This window comes from Zalophus californianus, chromosome 4 (genome assembly GCF_009762305.2).
Source record: "Zalophus californianus isolate mZalCal1 chromosome 4, mZalCal1.pri.v2, whole genome shotgun sequence".
Classification (NCBI taxonomy): domain Eukaryota; kingdom Metazoa; phylum Chordata; class Mammalia; order Carnivora; family Otariidae; genus Zalophus; species Zalophus californianus.
In genome coordinates this window covers 121969778-121994179 of record NC_045598.1, presented here as the reverse complement: position 1 = coordinate 121994179, position 24402 = coordinate 121969778, and the positions used below count along the sequence as shown (strand labels likewise).

The 24402-nt window shown below is 42.5% G+C and overlaps 1 protein-coding gene across 5 annotated transcripts in view; it reads left to right on the top strand.

The window, feature by feature from the left end:
• The window catches only part of ASPH (aspartate beta-hydroxylase), a 210560-nt gene that overhangs the window by 133946 nt on the left and 52212 nt on the right, over positions 1–24402 (top strand). For all 5 annotated transcript variants that reach the window (XM_027567486.2, XM_027567471.2, XM_035727294.1 and 2 more), the window contains 4 exons: positions 2597–2682; positions 9234–9320; positions 15318–15468; positions 17995–18131. In XM_027567486.2, the coding sequence (XP_027423287.1) occupies positions 2597–2682; positions 9234–9320; positions 15318–15468; positions 17995–18131 (461 nt within the window). The remainder of the gene's footprint in view (positions 1–2596; positions 2683–9233; positions 9321–15317; positions 15469–17994; positions 18132–24402) is intronic.

The following is a 24402-nucleotide window of genomic DNA, read 5'->3' as shown; positions in this document are numbered from 1 at the left end:
AATTGAAGGATGGGGCAGAGATGAGCAGGAGTAATGGGTTGATTAATAATGAACCCCAGAATTAGACTTAACTGCCCACTCCAGGCAGCTTGGAACAGCCATAGTTCCCCCACGTGGGGGCCTCCCTGTAAGATTGTGGTCAGCTCAGCATCCTACGTGTGCTCTTGGGAGGAAGGGAAAAGGTCGGACGGAACCACACAAGCTTGTCATATCCTCCAACCCAGTGAGCAGATAAGTCACACCACCACCCCTGTGGGGAGAGGCAGGAGGCTGAGTTTTTGGGGAATGTCCCTCCCTTTGGAAACCATTTGAGCGGGAAATAAGTGTGTATCATCCTGTGTGGATGAGAGAGGGGAGGTATCAAGGGACTGCCCCTTTGGGAAGCCCAGTGACATGCCTGTGAAGTTAAATTCACTATGTCTGGGAGGTTGAGAGAATGAAAGGAGGTACTGGTAAAGCACCCGGCATGGGGACTGGCACAGAGCGAATGCTAAAAAAAATAGTCGTGATTCCGTTCAGTCTTTGTTTGGACAAATCCACATGCTCTTTCTTTGCCCTGTTTTGTTTGCCATCTCTAACCAGGTTTGTGATTTAGACAACCAGATGGATATGATGTCATCCTCTGGAAGAGAACAGATATGAGAAATATGAGAGTGGTGAGCAGTAGTGCATTTGATTTCTTATCTACTGCGCGTGAGGCATCTGCGTCATAAATCATAGGCACATGGATTTATGATTTTCGTAAAGCAAAAGAACATTAACCTGTTAATTCGTAGCTCCATTTGGAAATTAAACCGTTAAAGAAAGCCCTGTACAGGGCTAAAGACTGACCCTGGACGGCATCACATCCCGGGGAGCAGCGGAGGGCAGGACCCACAGAGGAGCCACGGAGGAAGTGAAGAGGCCAGAGAATAAGGAGGAAAACTAGAAAAGTGGGCAACACAGAAGTCAAGGAGAGCATTCATTTCAGGAAGGAGGGAGGAGTCAGCTGTGCCTGATGCTGCAGAGGAGTCAGGTAGGAGAGGGAGGAAAAGGAAGAAAGGGGCCTGCAGAGAAGGCAGTAAGCATCATTCCTTGTCAGTTATGGAGCACGGAATGTATGGGGCACTGTGCTACCTGCTCAGGTGCAATATCGACTTAATTCTCAAAAACGCTACCCCCGTTTTTACAGATGAGGGAAGTAGGAGTCAGAAAAGTTTAGTAAAGCAGCTTGGCTTAGGTCACAAAGCTTAGAAGTCAAAGAGCTGGGACTCAGACCCCTGTCATCTGACTCTTAACCACTCAGCTGCCCTCTCTTCCAGAAGACTTGCTTTTGCCTACTGTTGGGTGAGGAAGCCAGAACACTGTGAGTTGAGGGGGAGCCAGGAGTGAGGGAAGGGTAAGAGAGGATGGCAGGTAGAGGAGGGTAGGCTGAGGTTTGCCTTGCTTTAGAACGGCAAAGACCTCAGCATGATTAGATGAACATAGATGCCCAGAATAAAGCCAGGGAGTGAGGAGACACTCAGGATGTGTGTGTGTGTAGAGGTGGGACCTTAGGAAGGAGAGCCCCTTCTTCTGTGTGACAGGAGAGAGCAGAAGCAATTGGATGGATAGGTTCAGTGTCAGAACATTGATGAAGAACCTCTCTTCTGATTGTCCTCCTTCTTTCTCTCTCTCTGTCTCCCACGCCATCCCTTGTCCCACCGCCAGCCCCCTCCTCTGTCTGGAACACCCCACTTACCCTTCCATGTCCCTTTCTTGGCACTCTTCTGAGCCCCCAGACAGGATGGTTTGCTCTCAGCTGCCAGGGAGTATGCGGCCTCTGCCCACCCCACGGGCACTGCCAGGTGGGCCCCAGCGGGACCCACCGCCCACCCCCACCCCCCCACTGCGGGATGTGACTTCATGCTAAGTGAGCGTGAATCAGTTGAGTTTGCACCGAAGACATGGTACCCCTCTGTAGGAGCTTAGGGTTTGGAAGAGGACTAAGTTACACAAATGATTATAAGTCCTATGGGAGAAGGACCATGAAACAGAGATATGCAGAGTGCTGTGGACTTCGGTCCAGAGGGGGAATGCAGTGAGGGAGGCAGAAGGGTTTTGAGCTAGTTGTTGAAGGATGAGCATAGTTACACCTGACAAAGATAAGGAATAGGCCATTTTACTTAGAGAAAGTAGCATCAGAAATGGCACAGAGCTTATTTGGGGAACACAGGATGGTCGTGTTTGGCTGAAGGAGGAAATATAGCTGGAGTGGTAAGTCCATGATGCAACAGGAGGACCTTGAGCGCTAGACTATGAAATTCTGTTCTTTTCAGCAGTCTTTTGGTCGCCAAGAAGTCGATCCTAAGAATTTATAAATCACACCTACCATTTTCCTTCCAGAAACTAGGCCGGTATCCCAGGCTCCCAGGAATACCCTTGAGCATATAAGTGAGAGCTGTGTTATCGCGCTTGGGCAGCTGCTGCCTGTGTCCTGGGGATGGGGGTGGGAAGAGGAAAGCCAGGGGTGGGCTTGCTCCTGCAGTGAGAGTTTTCTCATTACTTGTACCTCACTATTCTTAAGAACTATTTCTAGACAAAGAAATACAAAATAAAAACCTCTTTTTTCTTTCAGTTAAGAAAAAGAAGCCTAAACTATTAAATAAATTTGATAAGACTATTAAAGCTGAACTTGATGCTGCAGAAAAACTTCGTAAAAGGGTATGTTGATGTTTTTGTTTGGCGCAGAAATGTGCAATGAGTTAGTTGTTCAACAAATTCAGGTATTACTCTTGAATTGTTACAAAATAATAATAAGAGAAGCAGCCCTTGAATAGAGTGGATTTTTCCCCAAGCACATCAGCATTCCATGTGAAATGAATCAAGTAAAAGGGAAAAATTGCACCTGTGTGGCCCAAATAGAAGTAGAACTAACATTTAGGCCGGCCGACTTGGGGTCAGCCTACCTCCACCACCGGCCAGGTGTGGGGCTTTGGACAAAACACTTGGCCATTCTGAGCCTCAGTTTCCTTATTTAAAAAAGGAGAATAGTAAGTAATCTTCCTACTTGGTTTTTGTGATGATCAGATGAGATTTTTTTTTTTTTTTAAAGCATCAACTATGTCAAATGCCATATAGGTGAACGTTTTTAATTGTATAGCACCTCAATGCAAAAAAAGAAAAAATAAGTTAGTCCAGGACTCTTAGGATAGTTACTGTTAGGTGAAATGACATTGGATTTAACATTCTTCTCACTAGGTGTTAATTTCAGGCACCTGCAGTTTTCAGGGTGACTATTGTATGGTTTGTGTTATCATCAGTTAATTTGAAATATGACTTGCATGTGTTTCTAGATATTGCAGTTAAAAAAATAACTTGATACTAGATTGAAGGTCTTGTTCTCTGACTCAGTCGTATTCATCATCTAATTATCAGGTCAAACGTTTATAATAATGCATTTAATAACACCTTCACTAACATCTGCTTGTGACAGAAATTTCTCTTTCTCTACTCTGTACTTGAATTAGACTCGGTGTGTCGTGATCGTTAGTTTTCCTGTAATATGCTTTTTTATCCAGTAGACCTTGGCTGCAAAGAAGGGACGGGGGGGATTGTAAGTAAATAAGCAACAACAAAAAGACACAGGTTAGGAACTGAGGTGGGACAAGAATATGCTTCCCACATGTTTATTGGAAACGTACCAGGAAGCACGGAGACTTCTGTTAAGTAGCGTTAGGCAAGGTTCCCAGGCCAAGGTTGGCTTACCGTCTTCAGCAGCCAATAAAAATGGAGTAACTCCAAAGACTATTGCAGCAGAGTTTTTCACTGTCCCTAAATTTAATCACTGGAAGGATTTCTGAGTCTATCTTGTTTAACTTCACAAAATGAAGCCATCTACTATTTGTGGGAAATTTGCATGTCTTAATGGAAGTGAAGTAGGAGTCTTCTTTTTCTATGCCCTTGTTTGGCATCCTCCACTTTCTCTTTACTAAATGCCATATATGAAAGTGTGGGATGCCTATTTCACAGGTGACTTTGGGGATAAAGGACGAATGAACAGCTTTAGAGAAGGATTGTTATGTAATTTTAATGAATGGGAAAGAAGGGCTCAGTTGCAAGGGGAAGATAAGTCAATGGGACATAAAAGTGCTGGAACAGTCCATGGAGTATTCTCTGGTTCTTCCTTATCTAGAGAAATGATGAGGCATTCCTCCAGGAGCACCCCAAATCTCTAACAGAGTAAATAAGGGAGGAAGGAGTAGCTACAGTTCTTGCTTCTGAAAAGGCAGGGAGCCATAATTATTATTGACTGAATTATCAGCGTAAGTAAGTTTTTTTAAGGTTATTTTTATGGCTGATATTTTCATATGATGCAACCGGTCACCTTGGAAGAGCTGAGGCCCATGCTGAGGTATGCCCTAGACAGGGGGCGGTGGGGGAGGGGGGGGTCCAGTTTCAGTTCATGCCTAGCTTTAAGGACTATGCTACATGAAAGTACGAGGTCACTTTATTTTTCCATCAAAAATGTACAGATCAGACCCTAGTTCAATCATGTGTTTTTCAAAAGTCATCTGTCTTGCTTAATTGACACTCTCCCTTACCCCTAGACAAAAGGATTTGGGATGATACACTGAAATATTCCTTTATGTGCTAGAGTCATTTATTATTATTGTATTTTAAGTGAAAAAAGAGAGGGAGAAGGGAACATGTAATAAAGCCGGAGTAAGGTCAACACATGAAGGTTTGCATCACAGGGTCTGAAAGGAGCTTGGGATGAAGGGACACGCTGTAGGCCGAACACAAAGGGAGTAGCATCATGAGATAAGATTAATAGTGTTCATCAAAGGAGCTGCTCTCCACCAAGTCCAGAGAGAAGCGTTCTGCTGTGGGTCTTCATAAAGGGTACGCTGATGGATGGCACAGCTTCCTCCCTCTCATCACACCAGTGGATTCTGCAGTACATCTGTGGGGGCGTGTCTTAACGTCCATCAGCATGGCCCACTGGCCTCACGCCAAGACAGTGGGGCCCAAGTACGTGTCTCTCCAATGGGCTGTCTTAGTCCTTGCATAAAATGTAAGCTCTGTCGAAAGAGATGATTTTTAGGCAATTCTTCACAAGCTTTGTCTCTTGCCTTTAAGTTTCTCAATTAAGCAGTGTACGTCGTAGTGTTCGGAGCTGTATTCTCTAGTAAGATTCTAGGGAGGGGAAATTCTTCGAGACCAAAAGCAAACACATTTACTTTGCCAGCCTGCTGAAGCGAGAGCCGGGCTGACAGTCCCTTAGCCAGGCAACATAGCCTCTGTCGTAAGGGGATAGGAAGGATGCCTTGGTCGAGCCAAAATATTCCGTTATTTTTCCAATTTTGATGGCCAACTAAGGGAGTATCCAGAAAGAACAAAATACTTAAGCAGATTTGTGGCAAATAGTGTTATTCCTATGTTTTAAATCATAACGGTACATTTAGCATGATTTTCACAAAAGTGGCCTCAACATTTGCAATTTAAGTTGCAGAAGGCATGTGGTAAGCTAAAAATGATCCCTCCCCCAAAATATCCATGCCCTAATCCCTGGAACCTGTAAGTATTACTGTATTTAGAGAAAGGGTCTCTGCAGATATGACAAGTTACAGATCTTGAAATGGGGAGATTATTCTGGTTTATCCAGTTGGGCCCTAAATGCAATCACATGTTTCTTTATAAGAGAGAGGCGGAGGGAAATTGGAGACAAAATAGGAGAAGGCACACAGAAGGGAGAAGGCAATGTGAAGACAGAAGTAGAGATTGGAGCAATGCATCCATGATCAAGAAATGCTGTCAAGGAGGCAAGGAACAGACTCTCCCCCAGAGCCTCTGGAGGAAGCATGGCTCTGCCAACGTCTCGATTTCAGCCCAGGAAACTAATTTGGGACTTCTCTTCTCTGGAATAAATTTCTGTTGCTGGAGCCATCAAATTTCTGGTAATTTGTGACAACAGCCATAGAACACGAATCCAGATTTTGGTGCTGGACAGTGGAGTCCTACTATAGTCAATACTTAAAAATATGGAAGTGGCTTTGGGCTTGGGTAAGGAGGAGAGGCTGAAAGAATTTCAAGAAGCATAAGAGCGAAAGCCTGGATTGTCTTAGGCAGACTGTTGGTAGAAATGTGGATGTGAAATCTGCCCCTGGAGAGGGCTCAGAGGAGGTGAGGAGCACTGTAGAGCAAGCTTTATCGATAATCTTCGAGAATATACCTATCGTTACAAGCAGAATGTTGATAGGCCCTTCTGGCAAGAGCCAGAAGGAAATGAAGAGCAGGTCATTGTAACTGGAGGAAAGGCAGTCCCTGTTACAGAGTGGCAGGAAACTTAATTGTATCTTATGGGCCTGCCGCAAAGCAAAACTTGTAAGCAAGCAATGAACTTGGATGTTTAGCTGAGGAGATTTCCAAGCCATGTGTCGAGGATGCGGCCTGGTTTCTTTTTTGCTGCTTCTAGTAAAATATGAGAGGAAAGTGATAGTTAAGGAAGGAACTGTTAAAGAAAAAAAGAGCCAGAACATGATAATTTGGGGAGATTTCTTGGTCTATCCAGATTGCAGAAGATGCTACAATTCAGAAGTTCATTGTTGGGAAAGTGTACTCCGGAGAGAAGGCCAAGGGTGTGCTGGACATCCTTTTCCTGAAGAGAGTAGATGTGTGACTCTTGGATCTACCCAACCGTCCAGCAGAAATCAGGAATAGAGATGGGATTATCCTGGAAGGGTCTGTGGAGGTGACTCTTGTCAAATGGTGTGGATCCCTGTGACAGGCACAAGAAACCCACAAGGCTTTTGAGAATATTATACCAGGAGAAGCATTGCCACCGAGAGGAGACACAGGACAAACTGGAAAAAGATACCAGATTACCAAAATTCTACAGGCAGGAAACAGGCGGGTAAAACGAATCACGCTTTCAGTAGAAAGGAAGGATAACTCCAAGGGCAGAGTCTTGGACCCAGAGGCCAGAGACAAGGACTTGGTAGCCAGAGCCAAGAACCCAGAGGGCAGAGCCTCAAGCCACAGACTTTGAAACCTAAGGATTCACCTGCCTGCATTTTGAAATGTAAGCTCTGTCAAAAGAGATGATCTTTAGGCATGGAATCAGTGATTCCCTTCATTTTCTTCTAATAAGAAGAAAAAGGGAAGTTAGAAGAAAGTCACACAGAAAAAGATATTTAACATTGAATTCTTCATTCCTTAAAAGTGGGTGGGGGGAGGGATGAATAGGTGAAAAACAGAGGGTTTTTAGGGCAGTGAAACCAGTCTGCATGATGCTATAATGGTGGATACAGTCAGTATACATTTGTCCAAACCCATAGGATATACAACAGCAAGAGTGAACCCGAAGGTAAACTATGGACTTTGGGTAATTTTGATGTGTCAGTGTAAATTTGTCTGTTGTAACAAATGTACACTGTGGCGCAGAATGGTAATCATGGGGGAGGTTGTGTGTGTTGGGGACATGATGGTTAGATGAAAACTCTATACTTTCTCTCGATTTCGCCACGAACCTAAAATTGCTTGCTCTTAAAAAATAAAATCCTTAAAGAAATTAATATCGTGAGTGGACAGTATATTTTCAATAGCGATACAGTCATTTCTGACAATACATGTAATGTAGAGTGTGTGTTCCTGGCTTGATTTATCTCTACAACCGAGTCCTCACTGTCTGCATTAACCTGCCTGTCGACCAGGTGAAAGGCTCTCATGGGATGGGCCCCGTTATCTTGTGTTGCACACAGATTCCACACACACCACATGCTCTGTGCGGTGTCTGCCCGCGCTTTATCTGTGTTACCAGATGTAGCTGTGACAGCAGCCCCGCAAGGTAGTTAAGTATCCTCATCCCCATTTTACAGATGAGGCACCCGAGGCAGAGTCATCAGTAACTGGCCGTAAGTCCTACACCTCCGAAGTGGTGGAGACCAGCCTCTAACCTGTTGGTCTGGCTCTGGAGCCGGACTTGTAGACACTCCACTATGCATATGTTTTCCACCAACCCCTCAGCACCACTTTCAGGCAAGTGAGAGGAGAAGAAAACCTCCTCCTTCAATGATAATCTTCCGAATGAAATGATTTTATGTAACTTTAATAGGGATGTTGCCTGACCTTTGACTATTTAGTCAAGTCTTTCAGAAGTAGTTGTCAATAACAGCTGGGTAGTCCTGTACAGTTGGCTTTGCAGAGCCACATTGGTGAGGTAAACTTTGTCATGTGAAAACTCACTCGGTGAACGTCAAAAAGCATAAAAACCACAGCGAGCTTCCATTTATATGAGGAATGAATGGATTTACCAATTTAGAGGAAACTGAAGTGTCTGTGAAAGTTCACCTCAGAAAATCTGTCTCTCTCCTGTGGTTCCCAGTATCCTTGACCCGCAGCCATCCATTGGAAACCAGGGGACATTTGTTTCACCCTGTGGAATGGCCACGGATGGAGTGTCATGGGGAGCGGGTTCCTCACCCCCTGCCAAGACCCTCACCAAATTGACCTGTTCCACATCCTCTGTTTCTTTTCATGTCGTGGTGGTCAGGGACCTAGCGGAGGTGCTTGGACTCTCTTCTTCAGGGTCCACGTGAGCTTTGGGAGGAGTCACATGACACAGAGTCATGAGTTTCCCCAGTCAACCAGACAAGCCAAATCAATCCAGGTGTTCCGTGGGTGACAGGTACCACGAGCCAGTGGCCTTGTGACTCCTGCGAGTTTATTCCCCACCCCAACAGGTGCTTTAGACTTCTCATTGCAAACCCCAAGACATTCCGGCTGCCAGCAATATTTTTCCCCAACTTAAAAACCTAAATATTTTCTTCAAGAATATAGTCAGTAATATTGTAATAGTGTCGTATGGTGACCGACGGTAGCTACACTTGTGATGAGGATAGCATAATGTATAGACTTGTCTAATCGCTATGTTGCACATCTGAAACTAATGTGACATTGTGTGTCAACTGTACTTCAGTGAAAGAAAATTAAAATATAATGCATGTAGGAACTGTGCATATAGAGGGAAAATGCAGTTTCTTTAACAAAGAGAGTACATCATTTGTCAGGTTTCTGTTATTAAAAAAAATTTTCATTTTTACTTTTATGTTTTCCGAACTTAATTTTCTAAAATCTTAGATAAAACTGTCTTTAGACTCAGAATGGAATCCAGGAAATTTTGACAATATTACTTGGTGACTATTAAAAAACCATATAGAATAACAGTATGCATCTGAACTTACTGCATTTATGTAACTGCCTCTTCCTAACAGGGAAAAATTGAGGAAGCACTGAGTGCATTCCAAGAACTAGTTCGCAAATACCCGCAGAGTCCACGGGCGAGATACGGAAAGGCACAGGTATTCGAAATCCCTCCTATGTAGAAGATGTTTTCGATGTCCTTGTGTTCTGTGTGATTGGATTTTTCACTGCCCACTATTTGCATTTCTCTTTGCCCTTCTAACTTATATACAGAGTCCATTTCTCATGCATATGTGTAAACTCAAGCAAGAAATACCATTTTAAATAAGACAATTAACTATTGTTATTATTGCGTACTGGTGAATTTAGTAACGTTTTCCTGCTCTCGTCCATCTGGCTTCTCTCTGGGTTTGAAAAGAAAAGAAAGAAGAACGCTTTTGTCCTTGATCTGCCGTCACTGTCATGTCCCATACCGCCAAGTTTTCACTGTAGCCTCCTCCAAGCTGTAAGAACCTCGGTTTGGCGGCTAGAGACTGCAAGTATGCTTAGGAAAGACTTGAAAATATAAAGTGGAATTATATTACCAGCTACCTTCTCACTATCTCCACTCCCTCATCTTTCTTCCCTGACTTTCCCCATCTTCCAGCTCCTCATTTTGTGAAGCTCTCCCATATTCATCTGTGGTTGCATAAAGCTACCGTGTGCCATGTGCCCTGGGATTATCATAATGAACCCTCTAGAGGGTCTCTGTCCTCATGGATCTTATGTTCCAGTGGGAGGTATTTTAAAAGTTACTTCATCAAAAATTACTTAGAGAAAGCCCACGATATGCTAGACCCTGTTCTAGATGCTGCAGATGTAACCATCAGCAAAACATACCGAGTTGTCATTGTAGTGATGAAGGCAGTGCAGGAGACAAAACAAGTAAAATATATATGCTCGTTAGTGAGAAGTGCTAAGGAGAACCTAAAAAAGCAGAGTACTGCCATAGGATGTGTGAGGGAGTTGATATGTTGGAAAGGGTGTCAGGGAGAGGTCTACCGAGGAGGTGACATTTGAGCAAGGCCCTGAATAAATATATGTAGCAATATATATTTAAGGATATTATAAAGTGTTAAACGTAAATATATTAGATCATCTTATGTAATATATATCATAAAGAAAAGAAGAGCATACCCATTAAGATTTTTCTGGCTGCGAGTGATGTGAGTTGAGGGTGACAGGGCAGACAGCACTTTAGATACGTTGACCAGAAGAGGCCTCTCTACTGAGTTGTGGTGCGTGGCTGAAATGTGACAAGGGACCTGAAGGAGCTGTGCAGGCAGAGGGAACAGCGAGGGCAAAGGCCGTGATACGGGGAAGTCATATTGGCGTAAGAAGCTCAAGAACAGAAAGAAGGGTGTGCTGAGGGAGGGCAAAGTGGAATAAGTGAGGCCAGGGCCTCACAGATGATATGCTCCATGCCCTGGGAAGCATTGGAGGGTTTATGCGTGGACTTGGCCATCTTGTTTTTTCATAAAGATTGTTTTGGTTTCTGGGTGGGGAATAGATTAAGGAGGCAGAAGTAGAAGCAAGAAGCATAGGGGACTATTACAAAGTATGCTCAAGGCACGGTAGCATGGACTGTGGCCATAGCCGAGGAGATGGGGAAATGGTGGGGAGGGCTTCATGTTGGCTTAGGTGTAAGGGTCAGGGGAAGACAGGACTGGAGTCCTGGGTTTTGGGTTTGGCCAAATGAGGAGAGAGAAAGAGATGGTTACTGACAGAGGAAAACTGTAGAGGAGAAGGTGTGGGGAGGTGTGAAGTCAAGAATTCGCTTTTCATCCTGTAAAGTTTGTGATGCCTCTTGGACATTCAAGTGGACATGTCAAGGAGACATTGAATTTATGAAGTCTGGAATTCAGGATAAAAGCCAGGCCTGACACAATGTATCTGGCAATGAGGCTCCCACAGTCTGGCCTGGTGGGATGAGATTCTCAACCCTACTGGGAGATGATAGGTGCAGAGCTACAAAAAATGTCCAGACCCAGGAGAACCTGACAACTCCCCTTTGCCTGGGGTCAGTGCTGTGACTCATATACAGCACTCACATAGGAACTGTCATATCTATGGAAAAAACAAACATGTTTTGCTCTGAACTAGAGATGGCGACCACTTGTTCCAGATGCTCAAATTCTTATCTCCCTATTGAAAACCTGTTAATTAAATTTTATTAATTAAATTTTAACAAATTAAGGTTGTGAAAAATTAACGCAAATAAATTCCTCCTATCCATGGAACAGACCAGGATACCAGGGGTAGCAGAGAGCAATTATATCATTTTTGTAGATGAGTTTGGTCAGTAATCCTCCAAAATCGCTGAATTGTATTGCTCTAAAGCAAGAGAGCACGTGTTTCTTACCAAAAGATCATGCCTGTTCAAATAAGTGATAAGTTTCATTACTAGTATTGGCAGTCATTTGATTAAGAAAACATATTAACTAGAAAGAATAAAGATTCATGCAAATGTTAATTATGGCAAAAATTCTTTGTGCTTTAGAATTTTTCTTTGTATGTGATAGTAATTGTGGGTGCCAAAATCCAAATAAGTGTACTTTCACACATGGTAATTGCTGGATTTATATCTTGATTTCACTGTAGGAATTTGAGAGATAGGCCTCAGGCAATATTTTTTATCTCTGAACTATTATGCTACAAGGTGTTATGGATATTAATGTGGCATAAAGCAAAATTTAAGCATGGTAAATTAAATTTTAATAGAGTAATTTAAAAGAAATTTTGAATGCATAGAAGTTTTAAAAATCAGAGTTCAAAAGAAGCTGGATTTTATAGGGAGGAATAAATGACGACTTTTTCATCCTTTGTTTGCAAATTACACAATTACGCTGGAATATCCCAACAAATTTTTTTTTAATACACCAGCAAATTTGTAAGATTCAGCAACATTAAGTTAAATACGAACTACAGTTTCTGAAGCAGCACTGATATTGTCTGATTCCTGGGATCACCATGAAAATCAATTTTGACCAAGTTCTCTGAACATCAGATATAACATCTTAAATTATAATCTTACACAAACCATTAATGCCTCTGAGGCAGAAAATGACACATCTCCTAGGAAGTTTGGATGGTTGAATTAGTTCAAGTCAACAAAAGGCTTTGTGGTATTAACATCCTGGAACAAATGTTCAGTTTCTGCCCAAATCACTTTATGTACGGATGCTAAACTGATAACAATAAATCTGTACAACTTTGATATTCAAAGCCAAGTCTATTACTTTCATTCAAAAAAATTTAAGATGGAGATGTCATTTTAATACTGAGATTTTCCCAATTCTGGAAGTTGTAAAATGTTTTTACTTCATTAAAATGAAGGAATTTGAGATGGGTGGAGGGGAGGAAACAAGGTATATAAATTGTATCATCTTCGTGTCTTTTCAGATTGAGTTTAGTCTGATATTTATTCCAATTTCTGTAAAGAAGGATTACCTTGGTATTCATTTGTCCTTGCACTAACCTTGAAGAGACCCTCCAGCTCCAGAACTCCCATCATTCTCAGGAGTCATCTATGAATGATCATGTTTTAGGGAGTTAACTCACCATAGCCAAACTCACAAGAAACTGATGCCTAAACAGAAAAGCCGGCATATGAATATACCGATGGCCAGAGGGGCAGGATGACCAGTGTGGGTCATTGACATTGGACCTTCTCGCCTGGCAGATAAGTCTATAATGTAGATCTGTCTACATTTACAGATATGAACAGATAGTGGTATATTCTGAAGCTTTTTTCTATCAAGCGAGGGTGAATTGACCTTTTTTAATCTAGAGATTTTTGTCTTATCACTTTTCCTTTATCATAAGACTGTCCACTTCTCTCTTTCACTACTGTTTCAGTCCTAGCCCTCATCATCTCTTGGGAAAACCTTACCTAACCAGTACACATAAGAAGTTATTTCTTTGAAGTGTTATTTTCTGAAAAGCTCTCCACAGGTATTATCAATTTGTGCAGATTCTTACTAGTTTTTGATTTGGGATTGGGAAGGAATGCATCGTTTTTTTACCATGCCCTCAAATTGTGGAGCTGTGCTTTACTTTGGTTCTATATATTGACGGCAGCACACACTTTATTTTAAAAAGGTAAACATGTTAAATAGGATATTCTGAGAAAAACATTTTATATGTGACTTCTTTCAGCCTCTAATTGGTATCATTTTTCCTCAAGTAATCTTCAAATTGTAGTTTACGAAATCGGATGCGATTTTTGCCTACCATTTTACACATTCCCCTCTTTATCACTCTAGTATTTCACTCCCCGTTCTCATTCTCAGTCTCCAGTGAAGAATCTTGCTTATTTCACTAAGAAAATAAAAGTATCCAAAGAGAACTTCCACATGATCCCACGACAGCTCTCCCAGCCTACCTCCACCTGCTCCCTATGCTCTGCCTTCCCGCCTGTTACCGTGGATGCACTGTTCTGGCCCCTCTCCTATCCTCTCTCACCTGCTGAAGGAAAACATGCTGATTTTTGTTCTGACTCTTTTGCATCAGCTTAGAAGCATGCTGTAATATTTCCCATTGTTAACAAAAACAAAAAAACCTCTCCCTGGTCTCCACATTCCCCTCCACCTACTGGCCCATTTCTCTGCTTCCCTTTGAGGGTTGTCTGCACCTCCCTCCCTCCTGGTTTCCGCTGATCCTGCTCCATTCTGTTATGGGTCCCCAGTTGTCCTGTAGAAATGCTCTTGCCGGGGCCATGAGAGGTGCCATATTGCCCAGTCCAGCATCATGACCAAGGTGCTCAACCTGATGGCCCTTCTAACATGACTGATCACTCCCTCTTGATACCTTTTGTCCCTTAACCTCCAGAACACTTTTTGGTTATTTTCTTCTTAACCTTTCTTTCTCGGTCCTTTTTGCGGGCCCTCCCCTGTTTTTCTGACTTCTTTCCTGAACCCCAGATGTATATATGTATTTTTCTATCCAGCATCTCCCCTTGGGTACCTAATAGGTGTTGGGTTTAATACATCCAAAATGGAACTCCTGATTCTGAATGCCGACAAACCCTGTCCTCCCATTCTCAGGGAATGGCAGTTCCATCTGGGAATCGCTCAGCCCAAACCCTTGAATTTATCCTTGACTTCTCTCCCTCCCTTTCTGTCGCATTTCAGCCCGCCTGCAAATCTGTTGACTCTCACCTTCAAAATGTATCTATAATCCACGTACCTCCTGCCACATCATTCCTACCACCGTTTTCCAAACCATCCTCATCACTGGGTCTGGGTTCCTGCTAGAGCATCCTAATTGGCCTCTGTGCTTCTCCACCACCCCTTCGGTCTGTTCTCCATCCCGCTACCAGCGTGATCCTTTCCATGTATGTCAGATCATGTCAAAAACCCCTGGTGTCCTTCCATCTCACATGGAGGTAGTCTAATGGACTTGGCAGTGGCTTACCACGTTCTTCATTACCTGACCACCCCTCCTCTGCCAGTCCCCTGCTTTCCCCCCTCCTGCACCAACCTTTCCTCTCCCCCTCACTTCCCTGCCCAGGGCCTCCCTCTCTCCCTTCTTTCAGGCCATCCCTGGTCATCCTGCCTAAACTAACTCTTCCTACCACCCCTCTGCCGGCACTCCTAAGCCTGCTTCATTTTTTTGTCCCCAGCGCTTGTGGCCACCAGACACATAGTACTTGGATTTGTATATTGTCTTTTTCTTCATAATGAAGCAGAAGTAGAAAAGGGCTTTATCTGTTTTGTTTACTTTGCCTGCCTCCTGGCTCCTGCATGAGAGTTGTTGAATGAATGAGTGAACACGCAAAGTACTGAGAGACCAGGAAGTCCAGACTGGAGCCTTGTCTATGTAATATGAATGTGTAGCATGATACAGATCTCCATCAACCAGCATAGATTAATCATTCTTGCTTTTATATTTTTTTCTCATCTGCAGCTTGGTAACTAACTTGTCTTCATGTTATTGAGATAGCACGTTGAGTTGCTTTTCTCTGTTTGCTCTTTAATCTCTTGATAAAGAGAAGATTTTAATCTGTCTCGAATTGCTTTTCACCGTGTCCAGAAATTTACTTTACATGCATATTTTGGGTGATTACAAATACAGCCTGTCATGGGACATTTATCCATTGTGGGCACCTGTTCTAGTGTGAAGACGATCTGGCCGAGAAAAGAAGGAGCAACGAGGTGCTGCGTGGGGCCATCGAAACCTACCAGGAGGTGGCCAGCCTGCCTGATGTCCCCACAGACTTGCTGAAGCTGACCTTGAAGCGACGCTCAGACAGACAGCAATTTCTGGGTAGGACAGAATAAGACTTAGTTCAGTCTTACAAATGCCATGCTATGTACTCTTAGGTGAACTTAGTTACCTAGGAGGGAACCTGAGTTTCATAACTTATTTCAGGTAATTTACCCGGATGGATTCTGGACAGAAATGGCGGTCCTAACCTTAATACTTACAAAGATGCAGATGGTATTTTACCACCTTTTCCTCACTAACCACCGCCCCCCCCCCCCCCAGTTTTAAAGCTGAGGCAGATGGGATGCTGGGAGGTTGGATAATTTGCCTAAGGAATCACAGCTAATAAATTAATAGGTCTGAAATAAAAAACTCTTTCTTTTCTCTCTTAACTATGAAGAATTGATTCATGGAGGTTGAAATTATCAGAACAGTTTTTATAAAAGATGGAATAGTAGGAGTTCCAGGCATTAAGAATTTTGCCTGTAAAGTTTGACTCTAGACCAAGGAAAATGATAGGGAAAAAAAAAAAAACTTATTAAAATCACTAAGTAAATTTGCCAGTGCTTTGAAAAGAGCAGCATAAAGCATCCTCTCTGACTGACCCAGGTGCCCATGAAAGGCAAGTAAGACTAGCCCTAACCTAACTTCATTATGACCGGCTTCTGATTCCCTCCCACCACTTGTCATCAGGAAACCAGACGGAAGAATCTAGGCCACGTGTAACCACTCCGGTGGGTGCTAGTGGCTGGATACGTTACAGAGACAGTTATTGATGCCCCTAGGAGAGGCTCTTATAAGTGAAACCGGAGGCCAGCTAACCCTGTTACCAGTTTCCTGAGGGATAGGGGTAAGGGTAGTTGTGTCACTTTAGTAAATGACCAGAGTCTGATAGGAGCAGAACCCAAGGGGTGATTAGCAACTGGAAGAAAGGGTCCATTAGACTTACTTCTATGCAAAAGGGCCAGTCCAGAAGAAGGAAAACAGTACCCACACACGATGGAAAAGACGAGGCTGGTGCTCAGGGGAAGCACTCACCTTGGGCACAAAATTAGTATCACTGAGCTTTCCTCTTGCCTCAGACTCCAATATGGCTTGCTTAAGCATTATTTACTTATTCTGTCCTTCAAATTTTGATATTTTGTTCATTGTGGATTTTTTACATTAATTTTGATTTTTAGGAAGAATGCATAAAAGTATCACGCCTCTGGGTGACTGCATTTTTGGCAGCCTCTTAAACTTTGCATTGAGCACCTCACTTGCCTCACCTTATTCCTGGACCTGGGGGAAAGACTGCCTACAAATACATCTAACCCCCTTCTGCAACCATCCTTCAATACTTGAATATAGTCCTTTCCTCCAAATGAGAATGAGGCAAGTTCATGAGAGGAGGCTCTATGAGGAGGGGATTGTAGGGAAAAGATTTTATTGAAGGTGACAAGGTGGTGAAGTTTACTCCCAGTATAACAGGGTTGCATGATGCAGAGTAAAAGGTTCGGGGACGGCAGCAGGCAAGATGTTTACCCGGGCCTTTGCAGTGGTTAACAGGGGAAGTGTAGGAGCAGAGGAAAAGTATGAACCTAAGTTGGACAGATAGTGGGGAAGGGAATGTAAGAAAAGTAGAGTCAGATTTGTGAGTGAGGGAATGAATCACCAAGCGAACCGATCCAAGATCGGCTAGTAATGGGGAGAAGGCCATGGGATAAGCTGGTGATGTTTTATGCCAAATCGTTTTATCTGTGATCAGGACACACAACTGCATTAGCTTATTTGTAGTCCTCTCGTACTCTTGGCTAATACTTAGTTTGTGGGCAACTGAGCCCTTTAGGGAATGAATTTTATCATGTATACTGGTCTTATTTTGCATATTTTCCCATATTCCATTTATTACCAGCTATGGTGAGGAGGAGTGACAGTTGGCCCCAGAAATTTTAAATTTCCATCACACAGCCTTAAAAATCTACCAAGGCTGGGGTTTTCATGATTCCTGTTGTGCATAGCGTCCTGTCATCCACCAGAGGGTCCCATAATACCAGATGATGTCTTCTTGCTCCTCGACTAGGTCATTCATTACCCGGAGGTGAGGACACTTAATTAGAACCAGGGTCAACAGTATACCCCAGTGCCTTTTCAAGTTTCACGCAGGGAGCTACACCCAAAATCTGTTAGACTTTTTATTTGTCCTCTGTTCATAATCTTGAAGTTAATCGTAATAAGCCAAAGATAACCCAGTGAAACAATTTTTTTTTTTTTTACAAGGAATTGATAAAACTTTTGAAAGAGGGAATTTGACATAAGATAGATGTTGGTGAACTCAGAAAATGATTTGTCTTTAAAATGTTTATAACCAGTATTATATTCAGGATCTACCTATGGGAGTTATTGGTAATCTTTGTAGCTGCCTCATGAAATCCTAAGAAGCCATCAGCATAGAGAGTCAGTGATTTCAGCTGCTCTTTGGGCTCTATTGAATAGTCTCTCTTGTCTCTCATGCTTTGTAGACTCAGTGCAAAGATGTACATTGATCTGTTCTTATTTCTGTTGAGTTGTTGCTGTTGTTGTTGTTTTCTCTTCCCACCAAATCAGGTCACATGAGAGGCTCCCTGATTACCCTGCAGAAATTAGTTCAACTGTTTCCTGATGATATGTCTTTAAAGAATGACCTTGGAGTGGGGTACCTCTTGATAGGGGATAATAACAATGCTCAGAAGGTCTATGAAGAGGTAAGCAGATAGCAGTCTCCTATTGACCACACCCAGTTGTTTTGAGCATGAAGTTTTAACGTCACTGGTAAATTGCATTTATAACGCCCAACCTCTCTCTTTCTTTACTTTAAATTAAGTTAAAGAGAAAGTTAGTATTCATATAGTTGACATATTCTAAATTTTGTCTTCATCTCTTGCTTTGCCTTAATCAGAAAATTTTAAATTTTAGTTAACACTTGGTACATCAAAACCTTCAACTTATTATTGTGATAGTTTTTAATTTTATTTTTATTTCTTTATTTTTTTAAGATTTTATTTATTTGACAGAGAGACAGCGAGAGAGGGAACACAAGCAGGGGGAGTGGGAGAGGGAGAAGCAGAACCCCTGCTGAGCAGGGAGCCTGACCCGGGGCTCAATCCCAGGACCCCGGGATCATGACCTGAGCCGAAGGCAGATGCTTAACCACAGAGCCACCCAGGCGCCCCTGTGATAGTTTTTTTTTTTTTAATAAATTTTAAAGATTTTATTTTTATTCATTTTAGAGAGAGAGAGAGAGAGAGAGAGAGAGAGCTCCTGTGTGCACATGTGCATGCGCAGGGAGGGGCAGAGGGGGAGGGAGAAGGACAAGCAGACTCCCTGCTGAACACAGAGCCCGATTTGGGGCTCAGTCGCAGGACCCTGAGATCACAACCTGAGCCGAAATGAAGAATCTACAGTTAACTGACTGAACCACCCAGGCGCCCCTGTAATTGTGATAGTTTTAAAACTTTGCATTTATCAGTCCATCAACACCTTTTCTAGTGTGTGCTTCATGATAGGAAATAGAACTCAGTTTTTCCGTAAATGTAAAAACACATAACCTTTTCGCTTTTGTTCACCAAAAGTCCAGTCTAGAGAGAGACTATGGAGCAGGGGCCCTTCGAGCATGTGGAGTGAATTACTCACCTTTTGGAGGGCAGTAACTCTTTGATCCTCTAGCAGGGATGCCTTCGAAAGGATTTCTACCTTATAATGGTTATTTTTAATAGATAACCTCCAAGTTACAAGTAACTATAAATCTAGGAAACTGTGTCTCCTTCCAGTACTGAGGAAATTCATTTGGAATAGAATAAACAGGATACCCAGTGAACTTCGAAGCTGGAGAAAATTAACGCCTCCATAAAAGAAAGGTGAACACATTTACGTGTTACGCTTTAACTTAGGTGTTTTGGTCAGTGGTTTTCAAGCTGGCGTATTTTACATCAAAACGCTACTACTCAGTGATGGCCAATCTGATTCCTTCTGGTTTAAAAGTGCTGTCAAGTGCAATGAATTCATACTCCATCTAGGGACTGGGGCCACTCACAGAAGGGTGCTTTCCTGCTTTTATTGTTGTGGGGCTTAATTGAAAATCATCAAATTTCAGAACAAGTTTCTCTTCATCCTTGTCGTAATTTTTCTATTTTCTGAGAGAAGAGAAAGAAGACTTTTGCTTTTTGTAGCATGTCTAATATCTGCATAAAGTAGATTGATCCTGCAGTGTTGAAAATGTGTGTCACTCACTAAAGTACCTGTTCCAGGTCACAAAAGAAGTCCAGGTGGGGCGATGTAGTTGCTAATGGCCAAAACCTAACACTTAGTGCCCTGTGTTGCAAAGTTGGTTTAAGGGAAATAATCATGTATCTCACGATTCAGGATCGTATGAATGTAAGAATTGGCCAACTATATCAGATATACCCATTATTCTGCCACTTTCAAAAGCCTCAAATATGAAATTGTAGCCTCCCCTCCCTCTCTCCTCCTTTCCTTCCTTCCTTCTCTCCCTCCAAAAACATGATCAAGTGTTAACTGGATACCAAGCACATTTGAGATCAGGGCAGGATCTGAAAGCATACTAGGTTCTCCCACCCACTGTGGATTTGTCCTTCCTCAACTCTTCATAATGTTCCTTGACTATATTCACTGTTTTTACCTGATAATAGATCTCAGATATGTGAAACATTTTAATTCATTTGAAAAATAAAATTTATCTGTTGTCGTTTATATGTTTGAAATCATAATCTCATCTGAATAAGCATAACAAGATGTGGAAAGTCTAAAATAGGGCCATATTATACAATCAAGTGGGTTTCTTTTTAAAGAGCATTATTTGAAAGTATGTGTGGGATTTGCCTTTTATTCCCTCCTCCCACTTCTAATAAGCTGTATCTAAGGCATTCTTTGTCATTAACTGAAGTTTATCCTGATATGTTAATGTCTCACAGATCATTTTCAGAAAACAGTTGACTGTAATTTTATACTTTTCTTCATGTTGATTTTTACCTTTGATAAATTATAAAAATCACTGGGGGCGCCTGGGGGGCTCAGTTGGTTAAGTGTCTGACTCTCGATTTTGGCTCAGGTCATGATCTCAGGGTTGTGAGATCAAACCCAGGGTCAGGTTCCACATTCAGCGCAGAGTCTGCTGGAGATTCTCTCTCTCCCTCTCCCTCTGCCCGTCCTCGGGCTCACTCACTCTCTCTCACTCTTTCTCTCTGTAAAAGAAATAAATCTTTCTAAATAAATAAATAAAAATCACTGTTGGTTCTCTTCCCGGGTTTTTTGTTTGTCTGTTTGTTTTGCTGCTCTAAGTTTCAGCAAGATTGCTTTACGATGGTTTGATGCAGATTGCTGACACCTGCAGTTTTGGAGGTGCTCCTTTGCATTAGCAGCAGGATGAGTGACCCATGGTCTAGAGTCAAGCATTTTCCTACTTTTCCCTCCACTCACTCCTCACTTATATCCATTCTGTTAGTCCACACATGTTTATTGAAACCCACACACAGTAGCTTGGGAAATGGTAGTTAAGGAAATAAACATATGCTGTGCCCTCATGGAGTTTCAGCCTGATACCAAATTACAAATTTCTATTCATTTTCCCTTCTGAATATCTTCCAAATCTCCTCCCTTTTTAACCCCAGCACTCATCATCTCTTGCCTAAACTAGGGTAGATTTATCCTGGGCAGGCTTGCTGTCCTCCAGCGTTCACCAACATAAAACGCAAATCTGACTATCCCACACTCGGCTTCGACTCCTCACTGGCTCCCCCCGCCCACAGCAGTGGTCTTCAAACACGTTCGGCTGCCTACCCTTCCAGTAAAACATACTCCAGCAAATACCTGTGATATGTATGTTTAAGTATTTATGTATTATGTTTATGTAATAATATAGGATATACATTATATAATAATGTGTGCTATACATTATAACAGGTACATGCCCCCAAAATAAGTTTTAAGATGAAAGGAAGTATTTTAAATACTTTTAAATTTCATTTAATGGCAAAAAAAAAAACCTAGTCACTAAAAACTTTCTTTTATTTATTGATTTAAACTTTTTAAAATTCCCTCTTCTGACTACAAAATTTAAGAGAAACTTAATGCAGACAACAAGGGAAACAGATTAGCACAAAAGGCAGACATCATCTGCAGCCTCATTCTCACGTACAGACTACCATGATAAACATGTGGTATGTGTCCTTCTAGTCTCTTCCATGCACAGAACACTTGTCTTTTTCAATTAAATTAGTATATATGAATCATATCATCACAAGAATTTTTATAAGCGAATAAAAATGCTTCTAGAACATAATTTTTGGCAGCTTCCAAGCATTGATCTTAGGGCTGTATCATCACGAAGTAAACCACTATTTTTGGATAAGTTATTTCTGATTATTTTGTTGTAATAATGCTGTGGTGAACATACATGTGCATATAGCTTTATACATTTTTTTATCGAGGTATAATCGACACACAATGTGACACTAGTTTCAGATGTACAACATAGTGATTCAACACCTTGATACAGGACGCTGTGCTCACTCCCAGTGTAGCTACCACCTTTCACCGCACAACACCGTTACAATGCCACTGACTCTATTCCCGATGCTGTCCCTTTCATCCAGGTGACTTATTCATCCCATAATGGGAGCCTTACCTCACACTCGCCTTTGCCTATCTTGCCCATCTCCGTAGCCCTGTCCCCTGTGGCAGCCACCAGTCTGTTTTGTGTATTTATGGGGCTGTTTCGGCTTTTTTTGTTTGTTTGTTTGTTTTGTTTTTCAGATTCAACATGTAAGTGAAATCGGTGTTTGTCTTTCTCTGTCTAACGTCACTTAGCATAATACCGTCTAGGTCCATCCATGTTGTCACAAATGACAAGATCTCATTCTTATTCTTTTTCATGGCTGAGTAGTGTTCCATTGTGTATGTATGCCGTATCTTCTTTATGCATTCCTCTATCAGTGGACACTTGGGCTGCTTCCATAGTTTGGCTACTGTAAATAAGGCTGCAGTAAACATAGGGGGGCATATATCTTTTTGAATTAGTGTTTTCATTTTCTTTGGGTTAGATACCCAGTAGTACCCAGTAGTGAAATTACTGGATCGTGTGGTAAAAAAAAATTGATATTTTGATAATATTTATACGCAATACTATTTGTGATTATATGATTTTTGGTTTTTTGCTGGTGCTGTGTCATGCAAAGAATTTGTCCCGAAAGCAGAAATGTCAGCTATACCAGTTTTTTGTCATTGTCTCTGCTGTGTGTGTGTTTAGAGAGACAAAATCTATATAATATTATTAATATTAATCTCAGTTTGATTTTCTTAGAAATTTTATAAAGCCACTTGTCATGTCAGGTGGCTTTGTAGATTACCACTAGATAATACAAGCCACACATTCATTGTGCATCTACACAGTGTAAACTGTGATAAGCACAGGACCTTTTGTGATTTGCCTCCTGGCCCCTTTTTCTGGTCTCATTCCCTTTTGCTGTTCCTGGTCCATTATTCTTTTTTACTCACTTTGTCCTGTGCCTTGAATGCCTCCTCCCCCCGGGTCCCCCATCTTCCCTTTGCTTGGTGAACTCCTGCTTATCCCTAAACGCCTCTCAGACCTTGCTTTTGCCACACCAACCCTAGAGTGAGCTGGGTGCTCCCCCTCCCTACCCCCTGCATGCCTTGTGCCTATTGCCATGGCTACACTTACCCTGTTGTCTGCTTGTGAATCTGCCTTCCTCCCTTGACTGAGACATCCCTTGAGAAAAGAGAGTGTATCTCATTTATGTTTATATGTCCAGACCCTAGAAGAGCTCTGTGTATTCTAAAATGTCTGGCAAATGAATACATTTGTTAATTACTTGAGAGGATGATTGTCATCTGTGTAGCTGCAATCATTGCAATAGACCCCTCATAGTTTCGCTGGCAGAAACATGATTGGCCTCAATTCAGTTCAGTTCCAGAAGTATTTATTGTGCTTTGGCTCAGCATCGAGCTCAGTTAACAGGTGCTTGGAAGGTGAAGAAGAAGGAGAGTCTGTGCTTTCAGAAATCTGGTTAGGAGGAAAGCCCAGCATGCACTCAACCATTCAGTTACTATAGCTTTCTTGATGACCTGCCATGTGCTGGGCACCGTACTAAACACTGGGGGATCAGCAGTGAGTGCAATAGACAAAATCCCTGCACAGCTTACATCTTAGTGGGAAAAATAAAAGGATAATAAGTCAAATGGTGATGAGCACTATGAAGAAAAGGAATCAGGATAAAGAAGTCAAAAGAGTGACTAGTACACAGGGGATTGGTTCTGTTCTATATGAAACGGTTGGGGGTTGGCTTCACCAAGATGGTGACCTCTGAGCGAAGACTTCATGACGGTGAAGGAGTGAGCCATTTGGATATCTGGGAGAAGAGTGTTTGAGGCAAAGGAGTATGCCCATGCAAAGGTCCTGAGGCAGGGGTGCCTTTGACTTGCTGTGCAGCAGCAAGGAATCCAGGGCGCCTCAGGGTAGCTGGGGGGGGGGAGGGGCGGCGCTTAGGAGAGGAGGCCAGAGAGGTAGAGAGGCCCAGCTCAAAGGAGGCCCAGAGGACTGTCCCTAGAACTTGGTCTTTTGCTCTGATTGAAATGGAACCCATCTGGGTTCTGAACAGGGGAGGGATAGGGTGTGACTGAGGATTTAGTGAGCTCATTCAGGGTCCACTGTGGAGAATGGGCTACAGGATAGCAGGACTGTGGGGGTGCAGAAGGTCCACAGTTAGGAGGCTTGTGTGAGAGCATAGGGGAGAGGTAACCAAATGGGAACCAGGGTGGCAGTGGTGAATATGGTGGTAGGTGCATGATTCTGAATATATTTGGAAGATAACGTTGACTGGATTTGTGAATGGATGAGGTACAGGACCACATAAAAACTGAAAAGCTCTTCAAGGGGAGGGGGTCCCCTCTCCTGAGTACTTGGTCCTGTGTAAGGAGCCCATGGTGGGCGCAACTCCCCTG